Below are 22,865 nucleotides of genomic sequence, written 5' to 3' on the forward strand. Positions count from 1 at the left end.
ATATATGGGATAATTCCCATTCTTGGCAATCTCAAGCAGTTGATGTAATGCTAGACGTGATCCAGAAATGGGAAAAGGATTGTTAGAAAGAATACTTACCTTTAGAGACCTCTTTCATATTTTACTCTTGGCATATGTTAAAGACCAACTAGGATTTCCAAATTCTGGATTCTCATGGCTTAGCTAACATGCAGTTTTTAAGTTTAAAGCAATAGCCACTAAAACTGTATTTTCATCATTAACTACAAAGTAATGAGAACAGCAGCAACTAGATGATGTCTACAGTTGAAAGATGTCAGATTGATTTATTTTACATATTCTTAAATTAAGTCTCAAGAATAAAATGTTATAGTCAAATAAGAACTTATTAATTATTAAAATAAATGGCCAAGGAGCCTAATTTACTAAAAGTCCATGATTTGGCTATTAGAAGAGGTTTAACAAGATACATTTTGGAGCACTTTCACAGCACTTTCACACAAATTGTGCTCTCAGTTACACCCTTACAACCTCATCAGCTTCTACAGGATAGTGGCATTGGTGTAACTGAAAATAATTTAGGGAACAGTGTTTGGATTGAATGCCAAGATTAGTTTATTTTCAAGGTAACGTAACTATAGCTAATTTAAAACGTGCTGATTTCAGGAGTTCTACAAAGAGCGCAACTCACAAACTAAAGTAAAAAGAAGTATCTGGATTGTCTCACCCTAAAATCCCACTGTAGGCATTCCACCGAAAGGTCTGCTCATGCTGAGTGACATTATGGAAAGGACAGAACTCATATTTATACCTAAAGAAACAAAATATGTCAGATTTTAAAAAATAAAATGAAGGCCTATATCACTGCCAATCCTAAAAATACAGTCAGGCACCTAAACCAGTTACTCACGTAGATTCCACAAAACTGAAACACTTGCCAGCAAGCCTAAAGAGATGTGCAGGACCTGAAAATAAAATGAAATGGCTTGCAAAAGGGATAATGGGTTGGTTAAATTTAAACAGAGTTATCATGATCAGAGAATTGTATGTATACATGTTGCAGATTTAACATTCTACAGAGCATAAGGCAATCAGCATCCAAAAAACCTAAACTAAGGTACTTATTTTGCCCTAGTTACTATAGTATCTTCGTGCCTCAATCTTTAATGTATTTATCCTTCAAACACCATGTGAGGTAGGGAAGCACTGTTATTCCCACTTTAGAGACTTGGAATTGAGGCACAGAAAGACACAGGAAAATTATTTTAACTAGGTTAGGTGCAATACAAGTGATAAGTACTAACTGGTAACATCTGAAATGCCAATAATTATCTGTGAAATTTAGAGAAGAAATTATTCTTCCATAAAGCTAAGAAGCATTTTCATGATTGGATTAAAGAACATGGACTAATCATGTAGATATTATACTGTGGTAAGTGCTTCTGCCAAAGTCTATCTTACTATTAGACAACTGCAATCAAAAATTACACACACAGATTCTTTTAGAGATTATATTCCCAAATTGTATTAACTACACATATAATAACTGACATTTGCACACACCTGAGGTTGGGGAAGGTGCCATCTTTGGAAGGAGCCTGTTTGTCTGAGGTAGGAATGGGTTGTTCAATCTTTTTAAAAAGAAAAAAAGACTAATTTAAAATGATTTAGACTAATTTAAATTTTTTTTTCCATTTGCAATGAGATTAAATTAGAATATTTTTATCTAGGTATTTAATATATGTCCCCCAGCACCTTAGTATCTGAGCATCTAAAGGACTGTCATATTGAAAACAGCCAAAACCATCAAACCTGGATTCTAAATCCATATTTACATACCTGAATAATAAGAGTCTGATTTTCAAAGGTCCTGAGGACCTATAGTTTTCATTGTCCTCAATGAGAACCACATGTATGATCACATGAACCCCTGGTAGGGTCATGGTTACTTACTGTAACTGTGGTTCTTCTTTAAGTAGATGCAGCCATCTTAGGTGACTCACAAACAGGAAGCACCCCAGGAGGCGGGGCTGAGTCTACCTAAACAAGGATTGCAGGATCGCCTTACCAAAACTTGCATCTACTCTGGATGATAGATAATGGCATAATGGTTCATAACTGTATGGATCAATGACCACATAGCAGCCCTGCAAATGTCCAATATTGAGATGTCACCAAGGAATGCTATTGACATTGCTCGATTTCTCGTAGAATGAGCTTGCACCCACTGAGGTAAAGCCGAAGCCATTTCATATGCAGTCTTGATACAGCATGTTATTCATTTAGAAACCATCTGTGAAGAGACCAGTTGCCCCTTCATGTGATCTACATATGACACAAGCAGATGAGGCAAACATGACACAGTTTAATCCTGTCCAGATAAAAGGCTAGACATCATCTGACATCTAACCTATGGAGATGCTGCTTCTCCAGAGGTCAACGTGGCTTAGGAAATAACACCGGTAACTATACCACCTGGTTCAAATTCAACTGAGCAACTTTAGACAAAAATTTTGGGTCTAGTCATAAAGTCACTTTTTTCTTGGAGAATTGTGTATAAAGGGGCTCTGACATCAGAGCCTGGAACTCACAGACTCTCCTTGTAGATTATCACTACCAGGAATGCAGTCTTCTGACACAAAAGCTGAAATGGACAAGATGCCAGGGGCTCAAATGGAGGTCCCATCAAAGTCACTAAGACTATGTTAAGGTCCCACAGAGAAACCGGCTCTCAGACAAGATGATGGAGATGAAGAAGCCCTTTTAAGAATCTTGCTACCATGGCATTGGAGAAGACTGATCTTCCCTGAATGGGGGAATGAAATGCTGACATCACTGCCAGATGCACTCTCAATGAGCTACACACAAGGCCTGACAACTAAGGTGAAGCAAGTACTCCAAGTTCTTCAGAATGCCCCAAGCTGCAAAGATGACCCAGAAGCCTTTGTCTTCAGGAACGACTCGTGACTATTGGAAATATTCCTGCTGAGATGGTTTGCGAGATGATTCCGGACCCCGGGCAAGCGATCAGCTATGGGAGAAATACGCTCCTCGACACAGAATGCTCTCCCTTGCCTGTACACATAATACAACATGGTGGTATTGTTGGTAAGTATGTGAACCACTGAGCCCAATACGGTCCAGAAAAGCATGACACCCATTGTAAATGGCCCAAAGTTCCAACACATTGATATGAAGTGAGGCCCCTGCTCCAGCCACACACCCTGAACTTTCACGGACCCCAGATGTGCTCCCCAGACCATCGGGGAGGCACTGGTTGGTTACAGCCAGACAAAGGGAACACCCTGACAAACATTCTCCAGACGTGTCCACCACTGCAAGGAGTCTAGGAGCAATGGAAGGAGATGGACCAATTTGTCTAAGAGGTGAAGAGTCAGACAGTAAACTGTCCAGAGCCATATTTGAAGGGAGTGAAGCCACAGCCTTGCAAACTATACCACCTGCATGCAAGCGGACATGTGGCCCAAGAGCCTCAGGCATATCCAAACTGTCTTCGAAGGCTGCAACTGCAGACTGAGGCAAAGGTAGCAAATCGCCTGAAAATAGTCAGTCAGCAGAGATACTCTTGAACTCAGAGTCTGTTGGGACTTCAATAAACTCAATTTTATGAGGGGGAACCAAAGTTGACTTTCCGGTGTTTAGGATGAGATCCAAATGGTTGAGCAAGCACAGTGTAGTGTTGATGTGAGAAAAGACTGCCTCTCTGGAGCTGCCCACAGTAATCAGTCATCCAAATGCAGGAAGATGTGACCAAGACCATCCAATTGGTAAAAACCTGAGAGGCAAAACAGAGGCCAAAAGGAAGTGTACTGAAAATGGCACTCGGCCATGATGAATCAAAGGAATTTTCTGTGGCTCAGCAAAATTCCCAAATAAAAGTACGTGTCCTAAAGGTCCAGAGCAGCAAACCACTTGTTCTGAGAAAATGTGGGGAGAATAGTCAATAGAGTGACCATTCAGAACATTGTGTATCTGATACATTTGGTGAGGCTGTGAAAGTCAAGACTGGATCTTACCCCTAACTTGGATTTGGGCACCAAAAAGTAACTGGGCCTGGTGTTCCATTGGAACCTCCTCCACTGCTCCCAAAGAGAGTGAACCTGCTTGAGAAGCAGTATCTTGTGAAAGGGGTTCTTGAAGAGGGACAGGGAAGCAGAGTGGGAGGAAGGGATGGAAAGGAATGGATGGCATAGCCTGATCTGACGTTGCTTAGGATCCAGCTGTCAGTGGTGATCGAGCCCCAAGCCTTGTGAAAGCAACCCAGCCTGTCCCCAGCAGGCGCTGCTTTAGATGAAGATCCCTTGCCACCTGAGTGGCATTTTGTGAACTATCTGGAAATTGAATACTACTCCTTGAAGTGGACTTTGCTCAAACATAGCAAGCATACATGTGGGGATTATTGTTGCGATTGCTCCCTCATAAAACAGACAATGCTTAATCACTGGTGAGGGCATCACCATAGAAATACTTAAATGAAAGCTAACTAACACTAAATCTAACTAGCACGATACTACTAAGAGTACTAATTAATTACACTGGACCCTCGCTAGAACGCAGAATTTGGGATCCATGCATGGTACCGCGTTATAACGGGGACTGCGTTAAAATGAATTGCAATTAATTAAATTTGGGATTCATGGCCGCGACCACATTATATGCAAATTCGCGCTATATAAATGTGCATTCTAGCGAGGGTCCAGGATATATACAATTTAAAAAGTCACTAAGAAATAGAGATTGTGAGGTTAGGAACCACAGAGAGCTCTGACTCCAGCCCCAGGCAATAAGAAGAAACTGAAGGGGGTTGAGGCAGTACTGCCTCAGATAGCCAGGGGAGGGGCTATGAGCACAAGACACGCTCACACCTAAGTAGAATACATGGTTGCATCTAAAATCATCAACCTGGACACCCAATCACACTGGGACAAATCACTAAGCCAAAAGACCCGAGCCATTTCTGTGTCATCAGACTTGAAACCAGACTGAAAGATAAAAGAAATCTAGGGACTCCAGATAATGCCAGTTACCTCACAATGACTTTTTCACGTTTCCCTAAACACGGCAAGTTGAAGACATGGCAATACATTGGTAATGTCAGAACATGGTTTCTTACATAAAAGGGCCAAACAGCCACGGCTTAGAGAGAACCTGGTCTACTGCATCCTGCCCTCCTTTAGACATCTCAAGGAATGGACTCAATTTGTCTCATTACCCATTGGCACAAGGTAATAGCCCCATCCTCATTCCTAGAACGCTATGCATTACTTTCCAATCTAACCGGTGCTCAGCATTCTGGATTCAAATTTGGTTCTAATTAGATTTGGCTTTAATTCTTAAAGCCAGCTGCCTGAACAACAGCATCACCTACAGGTGCCATCTGAAATACTCCTGGTGACAGTCCCTAGATCTGAACTTGTGACTTGGAGGTGGGTAGTTCTTTGTGTCGCACTCACTTGATCACAGAGAGCAGGGCTGTGGTTAGATCCTCAAAGCAAAAAAGTGTGTGATTTTACATCAAGATAATTACTTTAGTGTAAAATCCTTGCAGAGGCAAGGCACTGTAGTTTTAACCTTGATGTAGCAAATCAAGATAAACCCCAGATGAGAGAGCAGTTATTTCAACTTGCCACATCAAAGTAGAAACTACCTTTGCCTCATTTCCACTAGGATTTTACACTGAAAGAGCTCTCTTGGTGTAAAAACATTTTTTTTTTTTTTTTTTTTTTGCAGTGAAGACAAGTTTGCGTAGGGTGCAAACCACAGGCCAAGGAGGTTGATAGGAAGATGAGGATTATCACTGCCAAACTGCATGTCTATGATATAAGTAAATGTGCCCGGCGGACACAAAGGGATAGCAAATTGCTGTCAGTAAAAAGAAAGGTTTCAGAGTAACAGACATGTTAGTCTGTATTCGCAAAAAGAAAAGGAGGACTTGTGGCACCTTAGAGATTAACAAATTTATTTGAGCATAAGCTTTCGTGAGCTACAGCTCACTTCAGCAGATGCATTTGGTGGAAAATACAGAGGGGAGATTTATATACACACACAGAGAACATGAAACAATGGGTTTTATCATACACGCTGTAAGGAGAGTGATCACTTAAGATGAGCCATCACCAGCAGCGGGGGGGGGGAAGGAGGAAAACCTTTCATGGTGACAAGCAAGGTAGGCTATTTCCAGCAGTTAACAAGAACAACTGAGGAACAGTAGGGGGTGGGGTGGGAGAAATAGCATGGGGAAAGTTTTACTTTGTGTAATGACTCATCCATTCCCAGTCTCTATTCAAGCCTAAGTTAATTGTATCCAGTTTGCAAATTAATTCCAATTCAGCAGTCTCTCGTTGCAGTCTGTTTTTGAAGTTTTTTTGTTGAAGGATAGCCACCCTCAGGTCTGTAATCAAGTGACGGGAGAGATCAGAGGGTAATGGCTTCTAGAAAGTGGTGTTGGAGAGCTGCCTAGTAGCCTCTTGTTCATACTCCGACCTATTCATGATGATGACAGCACCTCCTTTGTTAGCCTTTTTGATTATGATGTCAGAGTTGTTTCTGAGGCTGTGGATGGCATTGTGTTCTGCACGGCTGAGGTTATGGGGCAAGTGATGCTGCTTTTCCACTACTAGGCAGCTCTCCAACATCACTTTCTACAAGCCATTACCCTCTGATCCCACTGAGAGTTACCAAAAGAAACTACAGCATTTGCTCAAGAAACTCCCTGAAAAAGCACAAGAACAAATCCGCACAGACACACCCCTGGAACCCCGACCTGGGGTATTCTATCTGCTACCCAAGATCCATAAACCTGGAAATCCTGGACGCCCCATCATCTCAGGCATTGGCACCCTGACAGCAGGATTGTCTGGCTATGTAGACTCCCTCCTCAGGCCCTACGTTACCAGCACTCCCAGCTATCTTTGAGACACCACTGACTTCCTGAGGAAACTACAATCCATTGGTGATCTTCCTAAAAACACCATCCTAGCCACTATGGATGTAGAAGCCCTCTACACCAAGACTCCACACAAAGATGGACTACAAGCCGTCAGGAACAGTATCCCCGATAATGTCACGGCTAACCTGGTGGCTGAACTTTGTGACTTTGTCCTCACCCATAACTATTTCACATTTGGGGACAATGTATACCTTCAAATCAGTGGCACTGCTATGGGTACCTGCATGGCCCCACAGTATGCCAATATTTTTATGGCTGACTTAGAACAACGCTTCCTCAGCTCTCGTCTCCTAATGCCCCTACTCTACTTGCGCTACATTGATGACATCTTCATCATCTGAACCCATGGAAAAGAAGCCCTTGAGGAATTCCACCAGGATTTCAACAATTTCCATCCCACCATCAACCTCAGCCTGGACCAGTCCACACAAGAGATCCACTTGCTGGACACTACGGTGCTAATAAGCGATGGTCACATAAACACCACCCTATATCGGAAACCTACTGACTGCTACTCCTACCTACATGCCTGTAGCTTTCATCCAGATCATACCACACGATCCATTGTCTACAGCCAAACTCTACGATACAACTGCATTTGCTCCAACCCCTCAGACAGAGACAAACACCTACAAGATCTCTATCATACATTTTACGACTACAGTACCCACCTGCTGAAGTGAAGAAACAGATTGACAGAGCCAGAAGAGTACCCAGAAGTCCCCTACTACAGGACAGGCCCAAGAAAGAAAATAACAGAACGCCACTAGCCATCACCTTCAGTCCCCAACTAAAACCTCTCCAACGCATCATCAAGGATCTACAACCTGTCCTGAAGGATGACCCATCACTCTCACAGATCTTGGGAGACAGGCCAGTCCTTGCTTACAGACAGCCCCCCAATCTGAAGCAAATACTCACCAGCAACCACACAACAGAACCACTAACCCAGGAACCTATCCTTGCAACAAAGCCCGTTGCCAACTCTGTCCACATATCTATTCAGGGGACACCACTATAGGGCCTAATCACATCAGCCACACTATCAGAGGCTCGTTCACCTGCGCATCTACCAATGTGATATATGCCATCATGTGCCAGCAATGCCCCTCTGCCATGTACATTGGTCAAACTGGACAGTCTCTATGTAAAAGAATGAATGGACACAAATCAGACATCAAGAATTATAACATTCAAAAACCAGTTGGAGAACATTTCAATCTCTCCGGTCACTCGATTACAGACCTGAGGGTGGCTATCCTTCAACAAAAAAACTTCAAAAACAGACTCCAAAGAGAGACTGCTGAATTGGAATTAATTTGCAAACTGGATACAATTAACTTAGGCTTGAATAGAGACTGGGAATGGATGAGTCATTACACAAAGTAAAACTTTCCCCATGTTATTTCTCCCCCCTCCCCACCCCTCACTGTTCCTCAACTGTTCTTGTTAACTGCTGGAATTAGCCTACCTTGCTTGTCACCATGAAAGGTTTTCCTCCTTTCCCCCCCCCTGCTGCTGGTGATGGCTCATCTTAAGTGATCACTCTCCTTACAGTAAAAAGAAAAGGAGTACTTGTGGCACCTTAGAGACTAACAAATTTATTAGAGCATAAGCTTTCGTGAGCTACAGCTCAATCCGATGAAGTGAGCTGTAGCTCACGAAAGCTTATGCTCTAATAAATTTGTTAGTCTCTAAGGTGCCACAAGTACTCCTTTTCTTTTTGCGAATACAGACTAACACGGCTGCTACTCTGAAATCTCCTTACAGTGTGTATGATAAACCCATTGTTTCATGTTCTCTGTGTGTGTATATAAATCTCCCCACTGTATTTTCCACTGAATGCATCCGCTGAAGTGAGCTGTAGCTCACGAAAGCTTATGCTCAAATAAATTTGTTAGTCTCTAAGGTGCCACAAGTACTCCTTTTCTTTTTAGTAAAAAGAAAAGTTCAGCATAGGGAAGTACCAGGGCCACGCACCCAAAGGTGTTCGGCTCCTCCACGATTTTCATTTTACCAGCTGAGGTAAAGAGACCTATAAGAAAGAGGGGAGAGGGCATGGTTAGTGGGTGGAAGAGGAAGCTCACTGCGCTGGCAGAGTCAGCGGGAGGGTGTGGGGTTCACTGGGACCCGCTGCGTGCGTGTGGGGGGAGGGGGACTCCCGCTCAGCGGTGCAGCGCGCGGGGGAGACGGGAGCGCGATGGCGGAGGGCGACAGAGGGGGTCGGTCAGCGGCAGCGTGGGAGGAGGGAGCTAGCGAGGGGCGGTCAGTGATTAAGGGGGCGCCTGTGGCCAGTTCCGCTCCCACTCCGTAGGTTCCCTCCCATCCCCGCGGCACTCACCGAACCCCGCATTCAGCAGCGCGAGCAGGGGCGCCCAGGCCGCCATCGCTCCCGGAAGCGGAAACGCGCCTCTAGGGGAGCTGCGGAGCAGAGCGCTTCCGGTCCGCTCGGTCAGGTCAGGCGGCCGCCGAGGTGCGGGCGCCCCGCCAGCCATGGGCAGGAAAAAGCCGTTTCGCCGCCCGGAGGGACGCATCCGGCGCGCGCCCAAGTCCCTGGAGACCTTCGCGGCGGACGCGCAGGCGGCGCTGGCAGGTGCCCGGACCCCGCGTCTTTCGCCCCAGGGGGCGCGGGGCTGGTTGGCTGTAGATGGAAACTTAACGAACCGTCCCCTTTGCCCCACGGACCTGCCCGTCCCGCTCCCCGGGGGCGGAGGAGACCGTCGCAAACCTCCGCCCACGCCCCTGTGATGGGGAAAAGGAGACCACCGAGCCCCACCCGCCCCAGCGGGTACAGGCCGCCGCCTAGCTCCCCCCCGGGGTAGGGAAGAGCTGGCGCTAGGGTTGCCAACTGTCTAATCACACAAACCCAAGCACCCTTCCCCGAGGCCTCGCCCCACTCACTGCTCCCCTTCCTGCTGTTGCTCTCTCTCCCCGACCCCTGTTCATGGGGCTAGAGCAGGGGTTTGGGGTGCCGGCTCTGGGCTGGGGCCAAGGGGTTTAAAGTGTGGGAGGGGGCTCCAGGCTGAGCCTGGGGCAGGGGGCTGAGGTGCAGGGTGCAAGCTCTGAGAGGGAGCGTGGGTGCTGAAGGGGCTGGGGGTTGGGATGTGTGAGGGGTGTCTTGGGCGGCTCCTGATCTGTGGCACAGCGCGGTTAAGGCAGGTTTCCTGCCTGCCCATGTTCTGCCCTGCTCACAGAAGCAGCCAGCAATTCCCTGTGGCCTCTGGGCAGGGGTCTCTGCAAGCTGCTCCTGCAGCTCCCATTGGCCACAGTTCCCAGCCAATGGAAGCTGCAGAGTCAGCACTAGGAGCAGGGGCAGTGCAGGGAGACCCCCCTGGACCTCCTCAGGGGCCGTAGGGACCTGCTGACTGCTTCCGTGAGGGGCCAGAACAGGCAGGGAGCTTGCCTTTGCTGTGTTGTGCCACTGGACTTTCAGCACCCTAAAATCTCCCAGTTTGGCTTCAGTAGCCTCTGGGAAATAGAGCCCAATTCTGGGAGACTCAAGGAGGGTTGACAACTCTAGCTGCTGCTGAGCCCCACCTGCCCCGGGGGTGGGGAAGCCGCTGCCAAGACCCACTTCCTCTATAGTCTTTGGGCCTCTGAGGGGAAGGCTGAGCTCTGCTCTGTGTTTGCAGCCTGTGTTCAGCAGGATGGCACTGGAGAAGGGGATGCTGCAGAGGTGAGATTCCCATGTCCTCTTGCCATGTGGGAGCTGGGACACTGCGATCCCAAGAAATGCACGGGGAGGAAATTGGCTCGCAAAGGCCTGCTCCGAAACCTGCGTCTCAATCAGAGATTCCCGGGGCTCATCCTCAGTCCTATGGCAACTCAATATGTCTCTGCAGCTGACAAGTAGGTTCCGTGTGAATCGCAGTCCTAGAGTGTTATTTCTTAGGTACAAATCCATTATTTCATGCTTATTTACTTCTTGCTGTATTATGAGTTTTCATAGAGAGGTGCTGGTGTTCATTCTGTGCCGATGTTAACAAATGTACTGTTAGCTGATCTAAGGAAGACGTTTCATTATTTGATTGATTGTCAACAAAAATGGTGACATGGGGGTATCTTGCCTTACCTATACTGTTAATATAGTAAAATATGCATGGAAAGTAGCTTCCTTTTTTCTTTAACAGGCCCCAGGATTATGCAGAGATGTTGATAGTGGGTCAGATGTGCTGCTTTTGATTTATTTATTTATTTATTTTTAAATCAATATTTGATACAGTAAAGTGTGGTTAATATTATGAGGTTTCACAACTAGTGTTTCCTAGTGATTCCATATCTAAAGTGCCCAGTTGATAGTAGCTTTTTTTTTTTTTTTAAACTGCCAACTATGAAATCCAGGCTTCAAATTTCAGGAAGTCCTAGAATCATAGGACTGGAAGGGACCTCGAGAGCTCATCTAGTCCAGTCCCCTGCATAAATTTCAAGACCAGAAGGGACCATTATGATCATCCAGTTTAAAATCCTGTATAACACAGGCCATAGAACTTCCAAAATAATTCCTAGAGTAGATCTTTTAGAACATCAAATCTTGATTTAAAAACTGTCAATGAGGGAGAATCCACCACAATTCTTGGTAAACTGTTCCAATGGTAAAAATGTATGCCTTATTTCCAGTCTGAATTTGAAAGCAAATGCAGCTTTCATCTGCTTGATTGTTACACCTGTCCAACTGGTGACTGAATAGCCCATTATTAAATATGTGTTCCTTCTGTAGGTACTTATAGCTGTAGGTGATGAAGTCACCCCTTAACCTTCTCTTTGTTAAGCTAAATATATCAAGTTCCTGGAGTCTACTAATCATTCTTGTGGCTCCTGTCTCACCCCTCTCCAATTTATCAACATCCTTCTTGAATTATGGACATGAGAACTGTATACAGTATCTCAGCAACAGTTACACCAGTGACAAATAAAGAGGTGAATAAACATCTCTACTCCCACTTGAGATGCCCCTGTTTATGTATCCAAGGATTGCATTAGTCTTTTTGGCCACAGCATTGCAGGGGGAGCTCATGGTCAGCTGATTATCCACCACCAACCCTAAACCTTTTTCAAAAAGAAAAGGAGTACTTGTGGCACCTTAGAGACTAACAAATTTATTTGAGCATAAGCTTTCGTGAGCTACAGCTCACTTCATCAGATGCATTCAGAATGCTGTAGCTCACGAAAGCTTATGCTCAAATAAATATGTTAGTCTCTAAGGTGGCACAAGTACTCCTTTTCTTTTTGCGAATACAGACTAACACGGCTGCTACTCTGAAATCTTTTTCATAGTCTCTGCTTCCCAGGATAGAGTCCACTATCCTGTAAGTATGACTTACAGTGTCTAGCTGTTTACATTTACCCATATTAAAACACATACTTTGCATGCACCCATTTTACCAAGCAATCCAGATTGTTCTGAATTAGTGACCTGCCCTTCTCATTATTTACAACTCCCCCAAATTCATCATCTGTAAACTTCTTCATTAATTATTTTGTGTTTCCTTCCAGGTCATTTATAAAAATGTCACATAGTGTAGGGCAAAAAATTGATCCCCAAGGGACCCCCATAGAAACCCACCCACTCGATGATGATTCCCCATTTACAATTACCTTGGGACCTATTAGTTACCCAGTTTTAATCCATTTAATCTGTACCATGTTAATTTTATACCTTTTTAGACTTTTAATCAAAATGTCATGCAGTACCAAGTTAAATGCTTTACAGAATGCTAAATATAGTACAATACCAGTATTATCTTTATCAACCAAACTTGTAATCTCATCAAAAGGATATGAAAATAGTTTGACAGGATCTATTTTTCATAAACCCATGTTGAGTAGCATTAATTCTATTAACCTCTTTTAATTCTTCAGTAATCGAGTCCCATATCAGCTGCTCCATTATATTGCCTGGGATCAAAGTTCAATTGAAATCCTATCTACCCTTTTTAAATATTGGCTCCATATTAACTTTCTTCCAGTCTTCTGAAACTTCCCCCAGTGTTCTAAGATGCACTGAAAATCAATATTAGTGGTCCAGAGAAATCCTTATCAGCTCTTTTTTAAAATTCTTGGGTGCTGATTTAAAAATATCTAACTTTAATAGCTGCTGTTTCATATCTTCCCGAGATACTAGTGGAATGGAACGAGACTTGTCATATATCATACGACATCATCTGTTTTTCCAAAATACAGAACAAATATTTACTGAACACTTCTTCCTTTATGCATTAGTATTGATAATTCAAGTAATTTTTTAATCCAGTAATGGACCAGTACCATTGTTAAGACTTTTTTTGTTCCTAATACTTAAACGTATTGTCCTGAACTGTGCTGACCATAGATTTCTCCTTGTGTCCCTTTGCTTCGCTGGTCAATTTTCTACAATTCCTACCTTCTGATTTCCATTTATGTTTTTTTTGTTGTTGTTTTGTTTTTTTTATAGCTGCCTCCATTTTCACTCAAAACCAGATCGCTGGTTTTTAATCGGTACAATTTTTTCTTTGATTGTGGCTTTTGGGGCATCTGGTAAGGTGTTCTTAAACCATTTCCAATCATCAGTCACATTTTTCTAATTAAATTCTTCTTCCCAACTGATTTGGCTCAACTGTTTTCAGCTTTGTGAAATTGGCCCTTTTAAAGCACCAGCTATATATATCACTGGTCTGGACTTTACTCTGCTTGCACATTGTGATTGTCATGATCACTTGTATCTAAGTTACCATTAATTTTTAGTTCTGTGATCAGTTTCTCTTTATCCGTGAAGGTGTGTTCCATGAATCAAGTAAGAAAATAATCAAATTCCTACTAACTAGAGCACTTATTCTGGGGAGACTTGACACTGTAGAAGTGGTGGAGCTTGAAAAAGGTCTATTCTTTCAGAATGAAAAGATGGTTTTGTGGTGAAGGCACACGCACTAAGAAAAGCTGAACTCTATGTTCCTAACTCTGCCATATGCTTGGAGTGTTTTGGCAAGTCAGTTAACACGCATGGAAAATTGCTTGTTTGCACTTGGGGGGGGCGGTAGTTCCTGTACACAGTACCAGCCTTAATCCAAAGAACTAAACATTTAAAATGAGATATTAGATGCCCAACTACAATAAAGTTTGTTTTTCAGACAGGTTGTAGCTCAGAATGGAGTTGCAGTCATAGATTGCTCGTGGGCCAAGTTGGAAGAAACACCATTTAGTAAAATGAGGGGAAGCTATCTCCGACTGTTGCCTTACTTGGTGGCAGCAAATCCTGTAAACTATGGCCGGCCGTGCAAGCTGTCCTGCGTGGAAGCTTTAGCTGCTACTTTCTGTATTGTTGGTAAGGCTATAATGTGGAGCTAATGTGAAAAAAAATCAGGACTGTGTGTTTGTTGTTGTAGTTTTCTTTTAAGTAACTTTTTGATCAATATCTTGTTCAGTGGACAGATGTAGAGAATATTTTGCTCAAGGTCTGTATCTGTCATATCTTAAGATTCTTGAGCATCCAACCCTGCACTATCAAGCACTAAATAAATACAGCAAGTCCTGGAGTGGTCCATTATGGATTCTGCTCTTCACTTCTAGGTTTGACTGCTTTGTATACCATTACTAGTATCCACACCTGTAATGCTTTGTCTTTGGTTACTTCACTTCCATTGTGCTCTGAATACAGTTACTCAGGCTCAGTCTTATCTTCTCCAGTTGGGCATGCTGCAGATCATCAGTGAGAATACCCTATCCTTAACTCTTGAAGGCTTCGCTCTTAGCTAGAAGGAGTAGAGTTGTTTCAGGGGATCATAAACAGAGCTGGTTTGAGAAAAGCTTCAATGTTTCCTAATGAAGTTACAATAGAACCCCATTTATCCAAGCCTCCATTTTCTGGCTCTCCATATTAACCAAACCAGGGCTGACAGCCCAAGTGGTGGGGCTCAGAGATTCCAGTTGAAGCCAGAGTTGACCACAGAAGCTCTGCCAGCCAGAGCTAAAGCTCTGTGCCCGTTCTCCAGATTATTCTAATTTTTGATTATCGGATTTGGCCCTGCTCCCAATTAGATTAGATAAATGAGGTTACACTGTATTGAAAACCTTCATTGGTTGGTTCTGAAAAATTTAAACAAGCTCTTGTTGTGTTGGAATAAGCTCTTGGCTGCAGCTGGGCCCCAACCCATTGTGGACCTTGAAGATTAAAACTAGGGCCTCAAATTGGCACTACTGAGAGTGTAGGCGTGTGTGGCCCTCCTCGCTGTCAGTCTCGGAGGGAGGCCACGCCTCTTTGCTGGAATAACAGTCTAAGACAAGGGGCAAGTTAGCAGTCACTGGACTCGATCCCTCCAGTGGTGTAGAGCAGTGAGTGATTCAGGGACCCAAGCGCTCAGGTAGGGCAGGGCACCAAAGAGTCTAAAGCCCAACCCTCAGGTAGGGTAAAGCCAGGTATCGTGTGGGAACCCAGGCCCTCAGACAGGGCAGGGTACCAAGCACAGTCTAGGGCCCCAACCCTCAGGAAGTGCAGACCACTGAATAATCTGGGGACCCCAGCCCACAAGCAGGGCAGAGTACCAGCCGTCTAGGGCTCCAGCCCTCAGGCAGGGGTAAGAACCCAACAGTCTGGGGGGACCCAGGCCAGTGGTAGACTCCCATAGGCCTCCTGGCCAAAGGTGGGGTGGCAGAGGCTAGGGTCACATGGGTCCACCTGACTCCACCGCATCATAGCCCAGAGCCCTAACAATGGCAGAGGGTTCTGCCACTGGGTCAGCAGGGATCCAGCCACAACATGCTGAACCAGACTCAGGCAGCGACTCAGTCAGACCATAGTCGCCTGTCCGTGGGCCATTTCCTACCCTTCCCTTGAGGTGTACCTGGATCTCTGGATTATCCTCTGTCTCCCCTGGGTACACTGCAAGCAGTAGTCCCAGCTGCTCCTCAGCATTGGGCATGTCTGGTAGCTTGGGCAGTTCGGATGAGTCCTTGGGCCAGCAGAAGTCCACAGCAGGCTCTCGCTCCAGCAGCAGGGTAGAAGCATTTGCCTCCCTCAGTGGCTTCCACCCAACTGAGCTACAAGGCCTGCCTTTTATAGGTCCTACTCCTGCTTTGCCCCTCTGCTTCTGGCATGGCAGGCATGATTTTCCTGGCTCTGCCCACCAGGGGGCATCTGGCCCTCCCTCACTGTCAATCTGAGGAAGGCTGTGCCTCTTTGCTACAGACAGCCAGTGGGCAGCTTTGATAAGTTCATTGTATTTTCCTGCTAAGGAGCTGGTCACTTCATTCTGCACAGACTGGATTTTTCCATGTTGCCTGCATCTTTAGCCCCAGATACAGTAAGTTTAAAAGGTCCACTGTGGAGGTGACATGTCATTTTTTTGTGGCCAGATCCTCATTCCAAAAGAAGAGGTGCAGTATCCTGGCAAGCTAAAGGTAGAAGATGCTTACTATTATTGCTAGATATCAAGTGTAGTCTACTAGTAACCAGAGGAGATTTGTACCTCCTTAATAAGTGGGTGGCAGATGCTCTGATAGTGAGTGCCAAGTCGTGGCTGCTCCTTGATATGTTTCCATTTCCCATCAGCAACACATCAGTCTTGAATGGGTTCAGTTTGAGCCAATTGCACATCCTCCTCCTGCTAATCTCTGGAAGGTGTTGGGACATGTTTGGGATGAGGTTTGGTGCATTTGCTGGGGAGGAGATAGAGCTGGTGGTCATCACATATTGTCAGCAGAGCCTATGGTGTGTCTCAACCTCTCAAGATGGTCAAGGAACAGTTGTCCATCGCCACTCCCTGAGTCCTGTTAGAGAAGGAAGATTGAAACCATCATAGACCCACACTTTCCACTCTGAGGGCTTGGAAGTGGGTTAACAGTAGACTTTGGCTGATTATTGACTGCTGCATAGAGAGCTACCTTTTGTTTACACAGTACTGTACAACATCATATTTTATATTTCCACATTCAGGAGACTGATTAACTAGAACGCAGTGAATTTCTCCTGGATTCACTTGAGTGCCTCAAGTTAAGTCTCCTGTCTCAAGATCTAGATTCCAAAACATTCAAAGATGCTGACAAATGTCTCATGTATCATTGTTTTAGTGACAGATGCTATGCATTGAACTTATGCTGATTGAATATCAAGGCAGCTGTAAACTTTTTTTGTTACGAGTCCCATGTTTGAAGAGAAGTTAGTCATATTTGTTTTCTATTTTAGGGTTCTCTGATCTAGCCACCATTCTTCTGAGAAAGTTTAAATGGGGAAAAGTGTTTCTTGAATTGAACAAAAGTCTCTTGGAGAAATATGCGGCCTGCCATTGCCAGGAGGAGGTGCTGAGAGTTGAAAAGGAATTTTTAGCAAGTGCACAAGAAAGAGAAACTGAAGATATAGGTAAAAGCCTCCCTTTGAGTGACCTTTCCATGTGGTTTCCTGACAATTCCAAATGCTCTGTTGCTAAAGACGAAAAAAAGATCTCAGTAGGCATTATATGGACATAAATTTACCAACAGAGTGGCTGCCCTGATTAGTTTTATAAAGGATGTTTTCAGGGAATTAAGGAAGAAAGAAGGTAAACAGCTCACTTGTTACATTTACAAATGCTGAATTGGGAAGTTTGAACACGAATGAGGACTGATAAATATGAGAAGACCTAGAGAGGAGAAATATCGGCACAAATTAAAACTAGATTCATGTTGCAAATCTTTAGGCACTGCCACAATACAACTAAAAGTCCCAGCCAGGCATCGGGCCCCCAGTTTTGTGGGCACTGTACAGACAGAATAGAAGATTGAAAGTCCCTGCCTGAAATGCTATTTAAAAATCCAGACAGATGTAGTCAAAGTAACGTACTAAAAGTATAGTACAATTTCTTCCCAGTTTCCATGTCTCACAACTGCTGCCAGTTTCCCGTGTTCAGGTTCCTTCAATGGTTTTTCAGCCTGCATGTTCTGTCTTCCCCCTCGCCCTCCTTTGCTCATGGGAAAGCACTTCACTTCAATGCAGGAGGCACACAAAAAAATCCCAACACAAACTGCCCAAGTGTGTGTGAAGGCTGCAGTTCTTAGCCATTGTCACTTCCCCTCCCTGCTCTGGGTGCATAAGTCCCATGCCCCTCCCTAGGCTAACAATGCGCTGGCAATTCACATGACCCAAGCCTGCAACCATGGTGTCCTGGCTTTGCCAGTAACTTCTCCCCACAAAGGTGGGAGGTGGTGGGTGCATCTCGTACACATTCTGAGGGGGAGGGCAGGCAGCCCCTGGTGTCTTGGCAAAGGGGATGAAACTGAGTGAAAAGTTAAGCTGAATAACAGATATCATCTTGTCTCTGGAGTGTATTAGTTTATGGAATAGAACAGTCTCCCTAGGGAAGTGAAAACCCAGTTACTTGAAACATTTAGAAAAAGAATCCCTAAACTCACCTGAGTAGATCCGAAGGAACAAGGCTATTCTGGTCCTTCAGAAAGGCAGGAAGACTAGATGGCCTCTGTCACGGTCACAGGGCTAGCTGCACTTGTCTCCTTTCTGGTCCTTCTGAGTACAGCCTTGTGTGTCAGGCTTTGTGCCTTTACCACTTCTGAGATGGAATTCTGCAATTCTCCCACTCTTAGACTGGGCCCGGATCTACTCAGATTCTTAACCTTTTGGAAACTCACTGATTTCCAGATGGAAGTGTCAGCTGGGATTAGCTCATTTCTGATGATGAGACTTGGGTGGATTTCTGGCCAGCTCTGAGGTGAGGCCAAGTTCAGACTCATTTACTCAAAATCATCTTCCCTCCTGTCAGGAGCCCCTCTCCAACACTTTTATCAAAAGCTATTTATGATTTGCAGAGGCTCTGTATGTATAACTCACCTGTATAGCAACTGACATCTGTACACAGAGGAGGTTGTATTACAGGGAGACTTAATATAAGCCTACCCTCTACTTACTACAATCAACCTTAAAGCTCCGTGGGAAAAGTATATTTTATTGCAATGTAAAGGAGTCAGTTTTACTTTAATTTAGATCTCAGTTTTTCTCAAGCCAAAACTGACACATTCCACAGCTTGACTAAAGGCAATTTGTTGTGAGCTTTTCTTAAAGTATCTGTTTTCACTTAGGTTATGGATACACCCATCAATGAGGTGGAGCTTAGGGCCAACATTTTCAGACGTAACTAGTGATTTTAAGTGCTTCAATTTTTTGGGCACTCAACTGGAGATGCCTTAAAGGGAAGGGGCCTGGTTTTCAAAGTATCAAGATGAACAGCCGTGCTTCACTGGATTTCCTCATATAGAGCCAAATGTTGGCTTAGTCAGTAGAATCCATTTAATTTTCCTCTCTGAGTGAAGAAAGAATCTTAAACTTAACACTTACCAGATGTAATTTTTTTTTCAGATCCATTTGATGTTGACTCAGGAAAAGAATTTTCAAATCTTAACAGACCAGTCATCTCCATAGGGTAATTACTTTGTTTTCATTCTCCTTTCAGAAAGTTCTTTTGCTTTTATACCTCTGAGAAAAACTTCTTTATTTTCAGAATGGCACAATGTGATGAAGAATCTGGTGAAGAGGATGGCTGTGACGGTGCTGGTGGTGATGATGATGATGGTACAGAAGATGACAGTGAAAAGCTTGCTGCACAAACAGCCAATAAACCAGTTATTTGGAAGGGAGTTAAAACAAGACTAAGAGATTAAAGAATTTATAAAAGTGAGTTTTGAAAATGTGTGTAAAGAAACCATGAATATAATAAGGAAAATTTAAAAATGTTGTCTAGACTTTTTCCATGAACAGTGAAATGACTTGGGCTCCACTCCTGCAACTGGGTTTTTGTAGGGGACCACTGTGCCTATTCCATTGACTTCAGCAGGACCACAAGGAGGTACAGGAGTCTGCCTGCATATATCTCTCTAGCTGAAGTCTTTACGTCAAGGCTTATCTGCACATTAGTTCATGGCATGCTGGGGTATGAATCTACCCCGCAATAATCTGCTGCAGCCTAACTGTCCATGTGCATACTGCTGATGCACATTAACAATTCCTCTTTGAAAGGAGACTAAACTAAACCACATTAGTGAACTGTTAATGCGCATCAGCAGTGTGTACATCAACAGTTTTTATCCCAAGCAGGTCTGTTGTGCAAACTGTGTAGAGTATAAATCCAAACGTGAATTGATAACATAGGGAGCTGGTTTCACTCTTTGGGGGTGATAGAGCAGAGGGGAGTAGTCCAAGTATCTGGTAATTAAGGACTTGGCCTAGACAGATTTTGGGAGACTTGGGACTGAAAAGGCTGTTGGGGTCACCCTGCAAGAAGTAACTAGGCTGCTGGAAGCCAGATTGAGATTTTTATGCTGGCTACTGGTGTCAGGGTTTTGAGCCATAGTAGCATAGCATTAAGGAACCCAGGGTTACAGGGCATGCAGTGACAGAATCCCCTAAACATCAGTGGCCCAAGGAGGAACAAAGGAACATGAAAGAAAACTGTTCCAGATATTGCTTCTCTGCTCCTTAAAGCAGGATGGCTTTCAGGGATTTCTCATCTCTAAACAGTAGTACTTTGTAGCTGGCACACATCTTGCTGAAAAAGCATTATTTACTTTGTATGACATATATTAGGATTGTGCGATGAATATGGGGATTTTGGTAATTCTGATTCCTGTGTGCACCTCAGCCTCCCTCGAGGCTTTGCATTGCTGTGTGCTGAGTATAAAGGGAAGGAATAAGGTGCATAGTGGATCCAGATGAGACAATGGAAACCCCGGGCCTGGGACATTCACACTTGACAACCAACAGACTAGAGAAAGGAGATTTCCTCCACACACTTCTCTTCAGGGAAGCACAGAGTTAAGGCCATGAGTTGGCGAACAAAGGCAAAAGGGGTCAAGTGGCTAGGTTAAGAGCTTGAGCACTCAGGCACATGGGGCTCTGACCTGGTTCAGACAAAAAGACAGACAGAAAGCAAAGATGGTTCCTAAGGCACCATGGCTCCAAGGGGCCCTGACTTGAACCATCTGAAACTTTGCTTCTGTATGCTGATGTAAGGACTTTCAGATTCTTTATGCCAGGTGACTAATATATTGTTACCTTGTTTTGGAAAGGCTGTTGGTGATGTTGCAAAGAGTGAGAACATTTCACCAGAAGGGATAGGAACAAGCTTCCTACAGGCATCTAGTTTGGCTAAATTCACTGCAGGGAGCCACAGAGAGAGAGATGGGGATTGCTGGTGCACAAAGATCCAGTTTCAAAGTTGTGGAATCTATGGGCCTGTCCCTGTGGAACTGATAGATCTTTAGGGTCCAGCATGCTATAGATTTCAGAGTAGCAGCCGTGTTAGTCTGTATTCGCAAAAAGAAAAGGAGTACTTGTGGCACCTTAGAGACTAACAAATTTATTTGAGCATAAGCTTTCGTGAGCTACAGCTCACTTCATTGGATGCATTCAGTGGAAAATACAGTGGGGAGATTTATATACATAGAGAACATGAAACAATGGGTGTTACCATACACAAACTGGCTACAGGCTAGGGCATAGACCAGACCCTGTGAATCTGTGACAAGGTGGAATAAGAACATAAGAATGGCCCAACTGGGTCAGACCAAAGGTCCATCTAGCCCAGTATCCTGTCTTCTGACAGTGGCCAGTGCCAGGTGCCCCAGAGGGAATGAACAGAACAGGTAATCATCAAGTGATCCATCCCCAGTCGCTCATTCCCAGCTTTTGGCAAACAGAGGCTGGGGACACCATTCATGCCCATCCTGGTTAATAGCCACCGATGGACTTATCCTCCATAAATTTATCTAGTTCTTTTTTGAACCCTGGTATGGTCTTGGCCTTCACAAGATCCTCTAAAAGGAGTTCCACCAGTTGACTGTGCGTTCTGTGAAGAAATATTTCCTTTTATTTGTTTTAAACCTGCTGTCTATTAATTTCATTTGGTGACCCCTAGTTTTTGTGTTATAAGTAGTAAACACTTCCTTACCTACTTTCTCTACACCAGCTGTGATTTTATAGATCTCAATCATATCTCCCCTTAGCCATCTCTTTTCCAAGCTGAAAAATCGCTCCTCATACGGACACCGTATACGGCTAGCACTCGGCTGAGCCCTCAAGTGTTAATCCATTGTTGTTAATATAGCCTCACACTCTACATGTCAGCATGAATGGAGGGAGGGGAGACAGCATAGCAGAGACACACACACTGTGTGTGTGTGTGTGTGTGAGAGAGTGTGTGTGTGTGAGAGAGAGAGAGAGAGAGATGTGCATTGCCCCTTTAAGTATGCTGACCCCAGTATAAGTACATTGCCTTTTTAAGTAGATCAGCAAGTTGAGACAGCAGCTAGAGCCAGCAAACTCCCTCCATCCTAAGCCCTGTCGTGTTCCACCCCCACCCCCACCCCCCGCTCTACGGAGATGGGGTAAGCGATGTGCAGGAGCAGGGAAGAGGGGGACACCCTGACATTAGTCCCCCTTTTTCTCTCCCCCGTCCTCCCCGCATAGCAAGCAGGAGGTTCCTGGGAGCAGCTCCAAGGCAGAGGGCAGGACCAGAACATGGCAGTGGGGGGAGGGACAGCTGAACGGCTGACAATTGATAGGTTGCTGGGCAGCTGCAGCACAAGGGACTTAGGGGAGCGGGAAGCTGATGGGGCGGCTGCTGGTTCACCCTGGTTCCAAGCCCCCACCAGCTAGCTTCAATGGGCTGCTCTTCCTGCAAGCAGTGGACAAAGCAGGCTGCTGCCACGCCATGTTATAAGGGAGCATTGCGCAACTGTAAATGAGCAAGTTCTCTCGTTGATCAGCAACGAAACAATGTTAACCGGGACAACTCTAAGTGAGGTGTTACTGTATCGCTTTTCCTTGAAAGCATTTAAAATTAGGCGCCAAGGGGATCTTAAGCAATTATAGTTGGGAGGAGAGTTGGCTATTAAGATGTGGTCCACACTAAGGTTGAGAATCCCTGGCAAAATAAATCTACCTATGCCTAGGCTTCACGAGCTA

At 44.6% G+C, this 22,865-nt stretch overlaps 2 protein-coding genes across 6 annotated transcripts in view; one reads left to right on the forward strand and one right to left on the reverse strand.

The window, feature by feature from the left end:
- The window catches only part of GNPTG (N-acetylglucosamine-1-phosphate transferase subunit gamma), a 24,166-nt gene extending 14,683 nt beyond the window's left edge, over positions 1–9,483 (reverse strand). For all 3 annotated transcript variants that reach the window (XM_038418576.2, XM_043494041.1, XM_043494040.1), the window contains exons 1-5: positions 9,291–9,483; positions 8,930–8,984; positions 1,543–1,610; positions 890–944; positions 707–790 (exon numbers count right to left, since the gene is read on the reverse strand). In XM_038418576.2, the coding sequence (XP_038274504.2) occupies positions 707–790; positions 890–944; positions 1,543–1,610; positions 8,930–8,984; positions 9,291–9,483 (455 nt within the window). The remainder of the gene's footprint in view (positions 1–706; positions 791–889; positions 945–1,542; positions 1,611–8,929; positions 8,985–9,290) is intronic.
- Positions 9,409–19,634, forward strand: TSR3 (TSR3 ribosome maturation factor). Of its 3 annotated transcripts, XM_043494042.1 has the most exons (7): positions 9,409–9,542; positions 10,582–10,798; positions 12,222–12,255; positions 14,057–14,246; positions 17,103–17,276; positions 19,263–19,326; positions 19,425–19,634. In XM_043494042.1, exons 1-7 carry the CDS (start codon positions 9,443–9,445, stop codon positions 19,432–19,434), a joined length of 789 nt encoding a protein of 262 aa, XP_043349977.1. In that variant the 5' UTR covers positions 9,409–9,442; the 3' UTR covers positions 19,435–19,634. The 3 variants fall into 3 exon arrangements, with proteins under 3 accessions (XP_043349977.1, XP_043349978.1, XP_038274506.1); XM_043494043.1 differs by lacking the exon at positions 17,103–17,276 and having other exon boundaries at positions 19,405–19,634; XM_038418578.2 differs by lacking the exon at positions 12,222–12,255 and having other exon boundaries at positions 14,053–14,246; positions 19,405–19,634.
- Positions 19,635–22,865: the final 3,231 nt, after the last annotated feature.

Source organism: Dermochelys coriacea, chromosome 10, assembly GCF_009764565.3.
Source record: "Dermochelys coriacea isolate rDerCor1 chromosome 10, rDerCor1.pri.v4, whole genome shotgun sequence".
Taxonomy (NCBI): Eukaryota; Metazoa; Chordata; order Testudines; family Dermochelyidae; genus Dermochelys; species Dermochelys coriacea.

Bases quoted from the DNA above. Each gene is read 5' to 3' on its own strand.
- TSR3 (XM_038418578.2), top strand. From the start codon at position 9,443: ATGGGCAGGAAAAAGCCGTTTCGCCGCCCGGAGGGACGCATCCGGCGC. The intron at 9,543-10,581 runs GTGCCCGGACCC...CTGTGTTTGCAG, and splicing joins CGCGCAGGCGGCGCTGGCAG to CCTGTGTTCAGCAGGATGGC. The intron at 19,327-19,404 runs GTAATTACTTTG...CTTTATTTTCAG, and splicing joins AGACCAGTCATCTCCATAGG to AATGGCACAATGTGATGAAG.